At 40.2% G+C, this 16,475-nt stretch overlaps 1 protein-coding gene across 3 annotated transcripts in view; it reads left to right on the forward strand.

The window, feature by feature from the left end:
- LOC131105088 (semaphorin-3F-like) overlaps positions 1-16,475 on the forward strand; it is a 73,659-nt gene that overhangs the window by 39,438 nt on the left and 17,746 nt on the right. For 2 of the 3 annotated variants that reach the window (XR_009119894.1, XM_058052884.1), the window contains exons 3-9: positions 5,522-5,682; positions 6,010-6,072; positions 6,707-6,826; positions 9,375-9,464; positions 11,905-11,998; positions 15,117-15,236; positions 15,308-15,447. Coding sequence is in view for 2 of the 3 variants with exons in the window: in XM_058052884.1 (XP_057908867.1) it covers positions 5,522-5,682; positions 6,010-6,072; positions 6,707-6,826; positions 9,375-9,464; positions 11,905-11,998; positions 15,117-15,236; positions 15,308-15,447 (788 nt within the window). In the remaining variant the exon portion in view is untranslated. The remainder of the gene's footprint in view (positions 1-5,521; positions 5,683-6,009; positions 6,073-6,706; positions 6,827-9,374; positions 9,465-11,904; positions 11,999-15,116; positions 15,237-15,307; positions 15,448-16,475) is intronic. The other variant, XM_058052974.1, reaches the window with a different exon arrangement.

Consider the following 16,475-nt stretch of genomic DNA (forward strand, 5'->3'; position numbering starts at 1 on the left):
TTTATAAGCCTAATAGCTGCGTCCAATTACTTGCATTCTTAGCCGACTCTTTTTAGCCGTTTTTAGAACATACAGAAATGACAAAGACGTGTGTTCATGTCTCATTTAAGGATCGTGGATCTTGGACAGAGACATTCACGGTGTCTATGTGGGCCAGATCTCGGTCCGCAGACATGCAAGGCCCTTTCACCCTGATGGTTAGACCTCTGCTTCTCTTGTCATTATTGGTCCTCAGTCCGCTTTTCATCAAAGCACAATGCTCTCCAGCCTAAAGCTAAGGCTGACCTTTAAACTAAGAAAATGTCAAGTCGCTGGAATAATATCACTTTTTTGTTGCTTTGAAGTAAGCGCGGTGAAAAGCATGCTACACCAGTAGGTGGTGGAATGTCTCGTAGCCATTGATGTTTTGCTTATGGTGTACTAGTGCGTATGCCCAGACTGAACACTCGACACGTGTCTGCACTCATAGTCCATTTTTAAAGACCGATGTCAACTGATGCCCTCTGGTATTAGCGGTTAAACTCGGCACGGCCGAGTGCTGCCTTCCGTCGGTTAAAAACACACGTCAGTCTTTGCGAAAGAAAAATGAATGACGTCAGTGTTTATTCTCATACACAAGGGGGAGTGACATCCAATCACAAGTGGTCACTAGAGGCGCATGTTTAGACCTACTCGGATGCCAGACGTGAGCTAACGTGTCCACTTGTAATCGGATCACCCGAGATGCACATTAATGTCAGGTCTGAAGGTCTGACAGTGCCAGAGACTCGACTTAGGCTCTGAGTCATTCCGTGTAATGAAAGAGCAAAGTTTCCCTGCAGGCCAAGTTTTCCTCAACAACAGCATCACCTCATGCCGTAGGTGTTGCCTGTTGCAATGGACTGTACATTACAAATATACGGTGCATATACAGTACATACAGTAATATACAGTATTGCAACAGCTGGGCAAACTGTCTTATTTTTGCTGTAGACTGAAAACATTTGGGTTTGATGCCAAAAGATGAGTACGAGTCCAGGGAGCAATATTTAAGAGTTTATTCTCAGGTATTTACATCTGGATGCACAACTCAGAAATATTGTATATTATTATTATATTATCATTATATTATTATTATATTCTTATTGTATATATTGTATGTTATTCATTCATTCATTCATTCATTTTCTACCGCTTTTCCTCACGAGGGTCGCGGGGGTTGCTGGAGCCTATCCCAGCTGTCTTCGGGCGTGAGGCGGGGTACACCCTGGACTGGTGGCCAGCCAATCACAGGGCACATATAGACAAACAACCATTCACACTCACATTCATACCTATGGACAATTAACCTAGCATGTTTTTGGAATGTGGGAGGAAACCGGAGTACCCGGAGAAAACCCACGCATGCACGGGGAGAACATGCAAACTCCACACAGAGATGGCCGAGGGTGGAATCGAACCCTGGTCTCCTAGCTGTGAGGCGCTGTGCGCGCTAACCACTAGACCGCCGTGCCGCCCTATATATATGTTATATTTGAGCCCAAACATGCTTCAAGTTATCAAAAGTATTGGTGTTTTCTTCCATTTTGCCTGTGCAGACTCCGTTTAGAGGTGAAAACAACATAAAAAAATGCAAAACTGCAATTGTGTATTTGAAGGAAAATGGTAGAAAGTCAATCAGAATCATTGCACAAATATTCGTTATGGCCAGCACAACCATTTAGAAAGTCCCGGAAGAAACCACAGGTGTACTAAGTAACATCATCAGCAGCATTGTGACACCTGTAAAAACCCAATTATTAGTATTTTCATGAAAACATGTCTTAAAATGATATTGACAATATCACCAATTATTATCCAGCGACATATCTTATTTTGACAGGCCTGATGTTAATAGTGTGGCTCTCAATTCGAGGAGTCGAGTACTATTAACACCCCCCAACGGACACATGGTCCGCTCCAGCTCCTCTCTGACAACAAACACACTGAGGATTTGCTGAAAACCCGATGATGCAGACAGGACTTGGACCGTCTCTTGGAATGCGTGTGTGTGTGCGATGCGTGTCCGCCTGTTGTGTTATTGCCACACGCACGCATCAACCACACAAACCGAGCAGATCTCCGCAGCGTATGGGGACCCGTCCTTCAACTTAGGTCTCCAACACAAATAATCACAGGTTCCAACCACATGTTGAAGCCCCGCCGCACGATGCTTTGACAGCTGTCCATCACTTGGCTCACATGTAAACATTCCTCTGGTGGACGCAGTTATTCAATTCATCTTTATAAATATCGCAAATGCAATGTTTGTAGTGTTTGCTTATTGATGTAACTTTATTCAATTTACTTCTGGATGGAAAAAGCATCACATCATCTTCTATAGTGGCTCGCTTCTCTGGAGATGGTGTTTATTTTAGGATCCGATGGTGGGCATGTTGTTACCTTGCAAGAATTCATGTACGACAGGGGTGCTCACACTTTTTCAGCATGCGAGCTACTTTTAAAATGACCGAGTCAAAATGATCTACCCACTACAAAAATGCAAAACATCTATTTATTTTCAAATGTATTGAGGATTATTTGTACGTACAATGTATGTTGATGTACCTTACATAACCAAATGAGCCAATATTGCAAAACACACATAATTAACTATTAACATTTTTTGTAATTACCTGAGTTTACTTTGATGACTTGCACTGAATTGAACCAGCCAGGGATGCATAGTCCGGACAGTAGCTGCTGAAAGCCAGCCTCAAGCACACTTCCAAATGTTTATCAGTCATGGATAATATCCGTATCATAATATCCGTATAATATTCCATATCCACTTTGCATCGTTGTTTACGCATGAGCGGTGACCTAAAAGTCAAAATTCAGTTGTCATCTGACTGGTTGTCCTGTATGTCAATCAAGTAACGGGGATGGATGATAGGCTGACATCGTAAGTTCTGCTGCACTTAGAGACGTTGTTTGATTTGATTGGTCGCCCGAAGGGCAACATTCAGTTGTCATCTGAATGGCTGCCCTGTATGTCAATCAAGTGACGGCATTGATGCTGGGATGATATTTTTTTAATGTCACGCCGCGATCGACCAGCGATCGACCAGTACTACCTCCGCGATCGACCGGTAGATCGCGATCGACTTAATGAGCACTCCTGATTTACATTGACTGGAATTTATACTTCTTTTGGAACATCTCTGTTTGATAATAATCAAAGACAGTCAGCAATATTTGTCTGTTAATGCTCTGGTTTCCTTCCATCACATTTAGGGTTGCTAAATCAACAAAAGCTAATTCTGACTAACCTCAAAGTGCAGCTAAGTATGCGTCTGTGGTTTGTTCCTGCAAACAGAATCAGGGCTTTCCTGCCGTTTGACTGGAACGTTAGTGTTTGTCCAACAGTCAGCGAATGCCTCACCCCTACGGATTGTGTGTTTGGAGTGTTTGTCTATGGTGTGGCGTGGGGCTTGGCTCGCTTAGTAGTCGCCTCCCTGCTCTGCTTGTACGCGGTTGCTGAACCCAGAAGACCGTATCAAACAAACACTCCAACACATGACCGTAGGACGATTGGGTTACCCTCAACATGAGAGGACATGTTGACTGCATAGCGAAACCGAAGTCACACAACGATCTGACCTTCACAGAATAGAATAGTTATAACAGTTCAAACAGGAATAGCCGATACCTGGTCGATACCCGTTATAAGGACTTTATTGAACAATGTCCATCTAAAGCAGGGGTGGGCAAACTACGGCCCGGGGGCCACATCCGGCACGCCAAGTGTTTCAATATGGCCCGCCTGTTTTTTCCAAATATTTCATTTGAACTCAACATAAAACCTGGCATTGTGGCTTGGGCCAATTTACAAAATACTCCTGGAAAAAGGAGCACAAGCACAATAATAGTAATACAAATAATAATACAAATAATACAAATAATACAAATAATACAAATAATACAAATAATAATAATAATAATAATAATAATAATAATAATAATAATAATAATACAAATAATAATAATAATAATAATAAGAATAATGTTGTCAATAATGATAATAATACTACTATTATATTAATATTGTTGTTAATAATATTAATATAATAATGGTAGTAATATTACAAAATACTCCTGGGAAAAGGAGCACAAGCACAATAATAGTAATACAAATAATAATACAAATAATAATAATAATAATAATAATAATAATAATAATAATAATAATAATGTTGTCAATAATGATAATAATACTACTATTATATTAATATTGTTGTTAATAATATTAATATAATAATGGTAGTAATATTACAAAATACTCCTGGGAAAAGGAGCACAAGCACAATAATAGTAATACAAATAATAATAATAATAATAATAATAATAATGTTGTCAATAATGATAATAATACTACTATTTTATTAATATTGTTGTTAATAATATTAATATAATAATGGTAGTAATATTACAAAATACTCCTGGGAAAAGGAGCACAAGCACAATAATAGTAATACAAATAATAATAATAATAATAATAATAATAATGTTGTTGTCAATAATGATAATACTACTATTATATTAATATTGTTGTTAATAATATTAATATAATAATGGTATTATTAACAAAAATAATAATATAATAACATTACTATAACTAATAATAATAATTCTAATAAAAATAACAATAATAATAATAATAATAATAATAATAATAATAATAATAATAATAATAATAATAATAATAATAATGTCAATAATGATAATAATACTACTATTATATTAATATTGTTGTTAATAATATTAATATAATAATGGTAGTAATATTACAAAATACTCCTGGGAAAAGGAGCACAAGCACAATAATAGTAATACAAATAATAATAATAATAATAATAATAATAATAATAATAATAATAATAATAATAATAATAATAATAATAATAATAATAATAATAATAATAATAATGTTGTTGTCAATAATGATAATACTACTATTATATTAATATTGTTGTTAATAATATTAATATAATAATGGTATTATTAACAAAAATAATAATAATAATATAATAACATTACTATAACTAATAATAATAATTCTAATAAAAATAACAATAATAATAATAATAACAATACATTTAATTTCTAATACACTTTACATCAAATAAATGATTTCAAAGTGCACATATAGCAGATCGCGTGACACTTTTACATGTAAAATATGTGTACAAATATAGGTGTAAAAATGGACTGTTACGTGTAAAATACTATATAATCCCCCCCGTCAATTTTGTTAAATTAATGCGGCCCGCGAGTCAAAAAGTTTGCCCACCCCTGATCTAAAGTCAAGAACGACCACCCTCTGGGGTGGTATTAAGCCTTCAGCACCGCGTGACAGATGCTCAGTAGCTTGTCTCTCTAATGTGCGGAGTTAAGTTACATCAATGGAAACCCATCAGATAACGGAAAACTGATATCTCGGAGATGTTTGAAGAATGGCTCGTTCTAAAAGTGTGTATTTCTCATTTTTGCCTCCGTCCAGAGTTGAGATCTACCGGCACCGCTCATCATTTCGCCTACCTCCTCAACACCTCCGATTACCGGATCCTGCGCATGGACGAGGACTATGACCGCATGTACATCGGTAGCAAGGACCACATTCTGTCCCTGGACCTCCATGACATCAACAAAGATCCTCATATCGTAAGAACTGTTTTTTCCACTCGTATTCGCCGTTGTAGCGATGAAGCAAGTACCTGCACCTCGACTCTTAGAGCTGCACCTCTGGGTAAAATGTTCTGCTCCGTTGCACCAGCAGCAGCCGTTTGGGTTCGCTCAAATGCAGTTTTTGTTGGCAGTCATGTTTCCTGTTGCACAGTCAGTCATTAAAACACTGTTTCTGGGTTCGGACAATTCCTGCAGGGCAAATATTAGCCTTGGTAGACGTCCACTGCAAATTTAGAGCAAAACTCCCATAAATGCGAATGACGTGTAACGGGTTGCAAACATGAAATGTTTCCCTGCTCGCAGATCCACTGGCCAGTGTCTGAACGAAGAAGGATGGAATGCCTCGTGAGTGGGAAAGACGCCAACGTAAGTAAGCCGCTGGATAGCAGAACTATGGTCCCGGCACGGTCATTAGATTTACATGATTTGCATCGGTTTGACAGCCTCAACATAAATATGCGTTTAGTTAAGCCTTACTCGATACCGTTTCTATTTCACTGGTTATGATATGAAAAAGGCGGCACGGTGGTCTAGGGGTTAGCGCGCAGACCTCACAGCTAGGAGACCAGGGTTCAATTCCACCCTCGGGCATCTCTGTGTGGAGTTTGCATGTTCTCCCCGTGCATGCGTGGGTTTTCTCCGGGTACTCCGGTTTCCTCCCACATTCCAAAAACATGCTAGGTTAATTAGCCACTCCAAATTGTCCATATGTATGAATGTGAGTGTGAATGGTTGTTTGTCTATATGTGCCCTGTGATTGGCTGGCAACCAGTCCAGGGTGTACCCCGCCTTACGCCCGAAGACAGCTGGGATAGGCTCCAGCACCCCCCGCGACCCTCGTGAGGAAAAAGCGGTAGAAAATGAATGAATGAATGAATGATATGAAAAACCTTCTCACATTTGGTGTTTGAGGACATTGTAAAAATAATAATACCTTTTTTTATCCATCATGTGTTTATTTTGCCGTTTTCGCAATTTGACACAATTCCAAATCTTGCAGGAAGAGTGTGCCAACTTCATCCGTCTGATTGAGCCATGGAACAGGACACAGCTATACGTTTGTGGGACAGGCGCTTACAATCCGGTCTGCACCTTCGTCAACCGTGGACGCAAATCTCAGGTAATTTGCTTTCAATTTTAGTGAGCTGCCAAACCGAAAAAAAAAAAAATGTCTCTTGTTCTTTTTCTCTCACCTAAAACTGCACTCCAGGCACCTCAATGCGAGGGTCTTTAATGATTTTCCAACATTATTACCCTGTTTGTGGTGGGCTGCCCGCCAGCAGGATTGACAGTTTTACTCACACTCAGCTGTTGTCCCTAATGACTTGTTAAAGCTACTCTGTTTAGCCTCAGCCTTTAATGGGACCGCTTGAATTTCCTACGCCAAGCCAGGAATCAGAACCTCCATACTCAGACTCGGCTCGCTCCGCTTTAAGTTTTACACTCGGTTCCTAATGAACATGTTCAGATTATTGAGTTTCCCTTGAGAATAGATTGCCAACTCTTGTATCTCGTATGGGTTCCTTGTTGCATCCAGTTCCTCGATGAGCTTTTATGACAAATGTCTTCTATCTGTTCAATCACCTACTGCAGGGGTGCTCACACTTTTTCAGCATGCGAGCTACTTTTAAAATGACCGAGTCAAAATGATCTACCCACTACAAACATGCAAAACATCTATTTATTTTCAAATGTATTGAGGATTATTTGTACGTACAATGTATGTTGATGTACCTTACATAACCAAATGAGCCAATATTGCAAAACACACATAATTAACAGTTAACATTTTTTGTAATTACCTGAGTTTACTTTGATGACTTGCACTGAATTGAACCAGCCAGGGATGCATAGTCCGGACAGTAGCTGCTGATAGCCAGCCTCAAGCACACTTCCAAATGTTTATCAGTCATGGATAATATCCGTATCATAATATCCGTATAATATTCCATATCTGTATGGAAGTGATATGTTTTTTGCCTTTTTACTTGGTCCAGCTCCTTCACTCATTTTAGTGACCATAAAGTTTAGCGAGGGCTTAAAATCTCGCAATTCGCCGACTAGCTTAGCACTTTGCATCGCTGTTTACGCATGAGCGGTGACCTAAAGGTCAAAATTCAGTTGTCATCTGACTGGTTGTCCTGTATGTCAATCAAGTAACGGGGATGGATGATAGGCTGACATCGTAAGTTCTGCTGCACTTAGAGACGTTGTTTGATTTGATTGGTCGCCCGAAGGGCAACATTCAGTTGTCATCTGAATGGCTGCCCTGTATATCAATCAAGTGACGGCATTGATGCTGGGATGATATTTTTTTAATGTCACGCCGCGATCAACCAGCGATCGACCAGTACTACCTCCGCGATCGACCGGTAGATCGCGATCAACTTAATGAGCACCCCTGACCTACTGTATGCATCCAGAATAGCCACCAGCCTCCACTGGGTGAGAACCAGTATCAACCAGTAAGAGGGGGCCCTCATTACGAGGTTTTACATGAATGTTCCAGATTTTGGTCATTAATACGAAGGCTGTTATTTTTAAATTGTTTGGACATTCGGGCCAATTTCAACCATGCTGGGAATTTCAATTTGACACAATGAAAACATTTTTTCTGAAATGCTAACAATTGTCTCTGCAGATGTTCTCCGACAATGGTATTTTTATGGTATTTTATGGTATTATTATGGTATTTTTATGGTAATGGTAATGGTTTTATTTCATTTGAACATGCATCAGATTCCAATTGAGTGCATCCCATAATCAGTTCCCAGTTCCACATGTCCGAAAGGAGTAGGAAGAAGCAAAGCTTATTAAATCCTACCCCTCCATCTGGTACTTTTACAATCAGTAACTGTTACATTTGTTCACTTCCTGCTTTCCATAATACAGTTGAAGGTTTTTTTTGTTTGTTTTTTTTGTTTTTTAATAATGTACCTCGTACCAAAATACCAGGTGATATGACTATACAATGACATAATGGGTACCATAGTAACTTTATTATTCTATTAATACAACAATAGCCCATATTTCTAGAATGGATACCCCTTTACATATACATATTACATATTCCAATCACTAACTGTTACATTTGTTCACTTCCTGCTTTCCTAATATAGTTTAAGGGTTTTTTTCAATTTAATTTAATTTTTTATATATTTTTTATTTTTTTGTTTATGGTGTTTTTACTGTATTTTTATGGTATTTTAGGTTTTGTCAATTCTTTGAGCCTGCTTTTCCTTGTGGGCTGGCTCTCTGGTCTTTCACAGAACCTGAACCAGAACACCAGAAGTCAAGTCACAATTTTGATGGCTCAATTTGACAACATGATCAAAGACTCGGAACTCGACTTGGCCTTTGATATCAGTGACTCGGATTCTAGTGTTAAGTCTTGAATTAGTCTTGTCACACTGGTCTTATTTTAATTCAACATGCATCCATTGTGTTGGTCAAATCTAACAGATTGTTGCATCGTTCAAATGGAGACACCAAACGGTGCTAATCTTTGTAGGACTCAAAGATTTAAAGCCTATGACTTTGGACTTGACTCTACCTGGCATCTAAAGACTGAACTTCCATTCCTTTGATTTAGGACCTGGGAAGTTATCATTTCCGTGAAATAATAAATGGGTCACATAACCCCCAAACTTTGCTGTGTCCTGTTTTAGACGTCCATGTACCTCCAGATGGCCCAGGCCAGAGGACGGGCTAGCCGCGCCGCTGAGCCCAGCGCGGTGCATGAGACACTTGGACTAAAGGTGCGATGTGGGCCATGTCTGCACCGCAGGCCGGCGTACCGCCCGGGGTCACGGTCCCACGCTGCATGCACCATTTCCTTCCGTCTGAGCGTTCCCACATCTTTGTGTTTGCCATCACGTGTCCTGGGAATGCTGTGTTGTTGGTCACCCGTTCTTCCCTGAATGTCTCATTTTTCTCGACGCTAACCTCACATGCTTCCTCATCCACACCCAACAGGACACGAATGGCCGCCATGTTTGTCTGCATGTCGTAGGCGCATGGGAATGATTACAACCAATCATCGGAAAGGTGTCGCGCCCATCAGTTCCTTCATCAGGAATGTGTTGAAGGTTCTCCTGAAGAGGCAGCAGGGCTTGTCAGCATCTCAACCCCCCCGCCCCCCCCCTCCCACAGCAGACTGTGTTAGTCCAGAGCAAACAGCGGCCATCTGTAGGCGTCTCATTGTGCAGCAACGGAAATAATATATGCCGACATTTCTCAAGAGGATGTACAATAGAAAAAAGGTGCTAGAAATATTTAGGGTACTGAGTACGCATTTTGGACCTTTTTAATGTCAACTTCATGTTGATGATCTGGACCAGGGGTGGGCAAACTACGGCCCGGAGGCCACATCCGGCCCGCCAAGTGTTTGAATATGGCCCGCCTGTTCTTTCCAAAATATTTCATTGAAACTCAACGTACAACCTGGCATCATGGCTTGAGACAACCTTTTGATGGTTGAAGTAGCTGTTTTATCAATTTCGTTATTTGATGTGGTCTGATGTTTACAAAATGCTCCTGAAAAAAGGGACACAAGCACATAATAATAATAATTAAAATAATAATAATAATACATTCATTTTCTACCGCTTATCCTCACGAGGGTCGCGGGGGTGCTGGAGCCTATCCCAGTTGTCTTGAGGCGAGAGGCGGGGTACACCCTGGACTGGTCGTAATAATAATAATAATAATACTAATAATAATTCATTCATTTTTACCGCTTATCCTCACGAGGGTCGCGGGGGTGCTGGAGCCTATCCCAGTTGTCTTGGGGCGAGAGGCGGGGTACACCCTGGACTGGTCGTAATAATAATAATAATAATAATAATAATAATAATAATAATAATAATAATAATAATAATAATAATAACAATAATAATAATAATTCATTCATTTTTTACCGCTTATCCTCACGAGGGTCGCGGGGGTGCTGGAGCCTATCCCAGTTGTCTTGGGGCGAGAGGCGGGGTACACCCTGGACTGGTCGTAATAATAATAATAATAATAATACTAATAATAATTCATTCATTTTTACCGCTTATCCTCACGAGGGTCGCGGGGGTGCTGGAGCCTATGCCAGTTGTCTTGGGGCGAGAGGCAGGGTACACCCTGGACTGGTCGTAACAATAGTAATAATAATAATAATAATAATAATAACAATAATAATAATAATTCATTCATTTTTTACCGCTTATCCTCACGAGGGTCACGGGGGTGCTGGAGCCTATCCCAGTTGTCTTGGGGCGAGAGGCGGGGTACACCCTGGACTGGTCGTAATAATAATAATAATAATAATAATGATTAATTTATAACGCACTTTACATCAAATAAATGATTTCAAAGTGCACATATAGCAGACTACATGACACTTTTACATGTAAAATATGTGTAAAAATATACGTGTACAAATGGACTGTCACGTGTAAAATACTATACAGTCTGCCCCCCCCCCAATCAATGCGGCCCGCAAGTCAAAAAGTTTGCCCACCCCTGATCTGGACAGACCTGCCAGCACCTTCTTGTGTGCAGACGTGATTTTAATCCCATTTGAGTCGGGATACAGAAGGGGGTGGGGGGGGGGTGAATATGATAAGTGGTTTTGGCAGGCCCCAGTCTTTGGTGCTGATAGACCATGACAGACATCTCTGTTGCTACAGGGAGGTGGAAGTTGAAGTTTGACATGATTTTCTAGTCGACAGGGCGGGGCGGGGCGGGGCGGGGCCCGTATGACATGCCATCACACGCCATTGATTCCATTTTTCCTGCTCATAAATTCCCAGCAATAACTTTTCCGGGATGCGGTGCGGTGGGCATCCGCCTGACTTCGTAGATTTGTTTTCACTGTTCTGGATTACCGTGTCAGGACTAGACCTGAACACTCAGAAGTTAGGAGATCTCTGGCCCGGCACTTTATGAAGAGAAGAAGCACACTAGACATTATTGTAGTATTCTAGTACTCCGTGGTAGTATTAGGATGGATTTGAAATTCCCCTTTCACATTCCCTGCACGCTCTTTTTGTATGAACTAACACTCATTATTCTAATACCCCATCCCTCATCAGACCTGAAGGGTCCCCCAGGACTCCCAGGGAGCCTCATTTTCCATCCGCAAGGGAATCGCTGTGACAAGATGAAGAGGCCTGAATGCGTTTCCAACTCGTTCTGATTTTCCAATTGCAGGAGGACATTTTTCACTTGGAGCCCGGCAAAGTGGAGTCTGGGAAAGGAAAGTGCTCCTACGACCCGAAGCTCAACAGCGTTTCGGCTTTGATTAGTGAGTATCTCGAGTCGCCGTGATGATGTCAGTGTTGGAGGGTGGGGCCTTCCTAGCGACATCTCATTGGCTGTATAACTATAAATGATGTAATGCTAATGCTAATGCTAATGCTAATGGTTTAATTTCATTTGAACATGCATCAGATTCCAATTGAGTGCATCCCATAATCAGTTCCCAGTTCCACATGTCCAAAAGGAGTAGGAAGAAGCAAAGCTTATTAAATCCTACCCCTCCATCTGGTACTTTTACAATCAGTAACTGTTACATTTGTTCACTTCCTGCTTTCCTAATATAGTTACATTTAAAAAAATAATAATTTTAATTTTTACAATCAGTAACTGTTACATTTGTTCACTTCCTGCTTTCCTAATATAATTTAATTTTTTTTATTTTTTTTTCCATTTAAATTTAAATTTTTACAATCAGTAACTGTTACATTTGTTCACTTCCTGCTTTTCCTAATATCGTTACATTTTTTTAATTAATTTTAATTTTTACAATCAGTAACTGTTACATTTGTTCACTTCCTGCTTTCTTATATAATTTAAGTTCATTTTAATTATTTTTTTTTATTTAAATTTTTACAATCAGTAACTGTTACATTTGTTCACTTCCTGCTTTCCATAATACAGTTTAAGGTTTTTTTTTTGGGGGGGGGGGGGGTTGGTTTTTTAAATAATGCACCTCGTACCGAAATAGAGAAGTATTGGATGACGTTTTTAGCAAATTGGTTGTTTTTATGCATTATTTTAGCGGGTTGAAAATTAACTATATCAGCAAGTTGAAGTAATTGTGATTTTAGAAATAAGGAGTTAGTATGTTCTCTGTAGGCGGCATTATGAATTATCCTTACCGACCTTTTCTACAGTACATTTAGCGAGTGAAGATTGCTTTTATAGTTATTAGCTCATATTTCCACACAATAAGTAAGATATGGTAGAACCAGAGAGCAATAAAGAATTTTTTTTTTTTTTTTAAATAATGTACCTATATAAAGTATGTGGTGATATGACTATACAATGACATAATGGGTACCATAGTAACTGTCAATGTCACTTTATTATTCTATTAATACAACAATAGCCCATATTTCTAGAATGGATACCCCTTTACATATAATTTGATGTAGTTATTTACAATTATTTTACTTTTTAAAGTGTTTTTTTAAGTGTTTCTCTTCAAGCACGCTTGCTTTTTAACAAATACTGTAAGAATGTCACTTTTGTACAATCAGCTTCTTTATTTTAAAATGTAAGATTAATGTACATAATTTGTACAATAACATTGAATCAGTTTGAATAATAGTAATTTTTTAATCGTATCGAATCGTCGCTGATGCTTGAATCATCACATTGTAAAATAAATACACGGTGTCCGTTCATGAAAGTGGTCCAAGGTCACATCCAGACCTCATCGTCGCCACAGGTGACATGGAGTCTTCTCTGTGGGAAGTAAATCGTTGGCACCGTTTCCCAACATAACTGCCAGCTGACCTGCACGGAACAAATGTTGTCACCCAAGATGGATTCACTGTCCATTTTCAGCAGTTGGCATCATACAAGGGGCACCGTGTTCAAGCTGTGGCGCCGAATTTACCATAGCCCGTTCTACTCTACACTACATTACACGTGAGATCACCCATGAACATTTTAATCATGGATCTTAAAAAGTCATCATGCTGCAAAGAACCAGGATTTTGAACATAAAGGATGAGGCGACAGAGGTCTTTGTCCCCCCCCCCCCCCCCACGCCGCCTCCTGCAGTCACACCTGCTCCCTAATTGGGGGGGCTACACGGCAGCTGGCGTACAATCACCTTGCCTTCCTGCGGTCTAACGAGGCTGCCACGTAGTACTCTTGTGCATTGGCACACACGTACGTGCGTATATATTTTTATGACTTTATAATGTGTCAATGCTTGCTGGGGAGGTTTTACAGACCCTTTCTGCAAGAGCTGTTAAGCTAGTGACATATTTTTTTAATCATTTTTGGGAGGTGTGCAAAAAGACCCTTTTTTACTAATGAGCAGCAAAACACACATGTATAAAAAGGTCAAAAATATAATAGAAATGAAATAAACTAAGAATTATACATGAACAAATACTGCAAATGTGTAATTTGCTATTTTAGAAGGATTCTAGAAAAGTAATATAGTCCTACTAACTACTAATTAACTAAAATGCTTCCAAAATCTAGTTCAATACATATATTGGAAATAATATTTTTTATTCCCAATAGGCTAAATGTCAAAGTACAGGGTGACCCAAAAAGATGTGTACCCATGAAAATTTCAATTGTGACTTTGATTAAAAAGCTATTTATTTCAAATTACAACCACACATTATTCACTTTATGGAAGACCATTCACCAGAGTTTCAGCTATTTCTGTCAATTTTTAGTCAATTTATGGCTTTCCCAAGATGTGTTCCAAATGTCCACCATTCCGTTGCAAGCAAACCTGTACTCGTCTGACAAAGTTGTCAATCACTTTTACACACTCCTCTTTCGGGATGGCTCTTATTTTTTTTTTTGCTTGGTTGAGGCAGAGGTTCGAAGAGAGACTCATAAGCAGAAGATGCGATGTGGAATGGGCCCCGCACTCACTCCCAGATCTTAACCCCCCAGATTTTTATCTGTGGGGTTTCCTCAAAGACAATGTATACCAGGGAAATCCACAAACTATTGAGGAACTGAAAACTGCCATCACAGCAAAAATAAGAGCCATCCCGAAAGAGGAGTGTGTAAAAGTGATTGACAACTTTGGTTGACAATGGTGGACATTTGGAACACATCTTGGGAAAGCCATAAATTGACTAAAAATTGACAGAAATAGCTGAAACTCTGGTGAATGGTCTTCCATAAACTGAATAATGTGTGGTTGTAATTTGAAATAAATAGCTTTTTAATCAAAGTCACAATTGAAATTTTCATGGGTACGCATCTTTTTGGGTCACCCTGTACAAGAGCACACAAGAATACTAGTATAATGTAGTACAAAGCACTACGATGGTGACGGTGGAAAACGATGACTTTGTTACGTTGGCGTGCAATAAAGAGACCAAATGGATCTCATTCAGGAAATATTTAATTTCACGAAAACTGAATTTCTTCCTCAGATGGCGAACTTTACGCTGGAGTCTATGTTGACTTCATGGGAACGGATTCAGCCATTTTCCGGACTTTGGGGACCAAGACCGCCATGCGAACCGATCAGTACAACTCCAGATGGCTGAATGGTAAATCAGTCCGTAGTCTTTACGTTGGATCCGGTTGGATCAACGAGTAGTAAAGAATAAATGTCCCGCAGATCCCACTTTCGTCCATGTCCACCTCATTCCCGACAGCGCAGAGAGAAATGATGACAAACTCTACTTCTTCTTCCGGGAGAAGTCGTCAGAGATGGGCCAGACTCCCGTGACCCAGTCCCGGATTGGCCGCATCTGCCTGGTGTGTACACATTACGCCGCGTGTTTGTTTCGGGGTGTAAACATCACGAAAGGACCGTCAGCGTCCGTATAAAAACAGGTTGGAGTCTCCGGAGGCGAGTGTCCCGCAGTGTCGAAATGTTTACATGCCGGACTCGTATTTGGCCCACACCGATGTGCTGGAATCCACGCGTCTTTAACCTTCCTGTCTACAATGGCTTCCTCTGTGCGTCAGACCGCCCTTTGACCTCTCACCTTTTGACCTCATGACCTTTTCTGCCTGGTAGTCCAAATGCACTTTTAGTGTAAATAGCAATGTTACCAACATCATCCTTAGCCAGTAGACTTCCACGGCCACCAAAGCGACCAGGATAGTCCGAAATATTAAATGGTCTTCTTCCAAAGTTTGTTGATATCGAAGTGGAATCAGCTAAGACGATACGTGAGGAAATATGGCCGACATGAGGCGGTCATTTCAGCTGCTGTATTTATTTGAAGGGGGTCAGACGCTGACCCGGCACACAAACACTCGCCCCCCTCGCCGTGGGTTTTGTCATGGTCTCAGGAGACCCGCTTCTGTCATTCGGACTCCAACACACAAAACTAGGAAAATATACACAATATATAATATAATATAATATAAACATTTCTTAATCCATACAAGTATGATATCATTACATGGACTTACATGGGGCGGCACGGTGGTCAAGTGGTTAGCACGCAGACCTCACAGCTAGGAGACAAGGGTTCGATTCCACCCTCGGCCATCTCTGTGTGGAGTTTGCATGTTCTCCCCGTGCATGCGTGGGTTTTCTCCGGGTACTCCGGTTTCCTCCCACATTCCAAAAACATGCTAGGTTAATTGGCCACGCCAAATTGTCCATAGGTATGAATGTGAGTGTGAATGGTTGTTTGTCTATATGTGCCCTGTGATTGGCTGGCGACCAGTCCAGGGTGTACCCCGCCTCTCGCCCCAAGACAGCTGGGATAGGCTCCAGCACCCCCGCGACCCTCGTGAGGAAAAAGCAGTAGAAAATGAATGAATGAATG

Source organism: Doryrhamphus excisus, chromosome 1 (assembly GCF_030265055.1).
Source record: "Doryrhamphus excisus isolate RoL2022-K1 chromosome 1, RoL_Dexc_1.0, whole genome shotgun sequence".
NCBI classification, from domain to species: Eukaryota; Metazoa; Chordata; class Actinopteri; order Syngnathiformes; family Syngnathidae; genus Doryrhamphus; species Doryrhamphus excisus.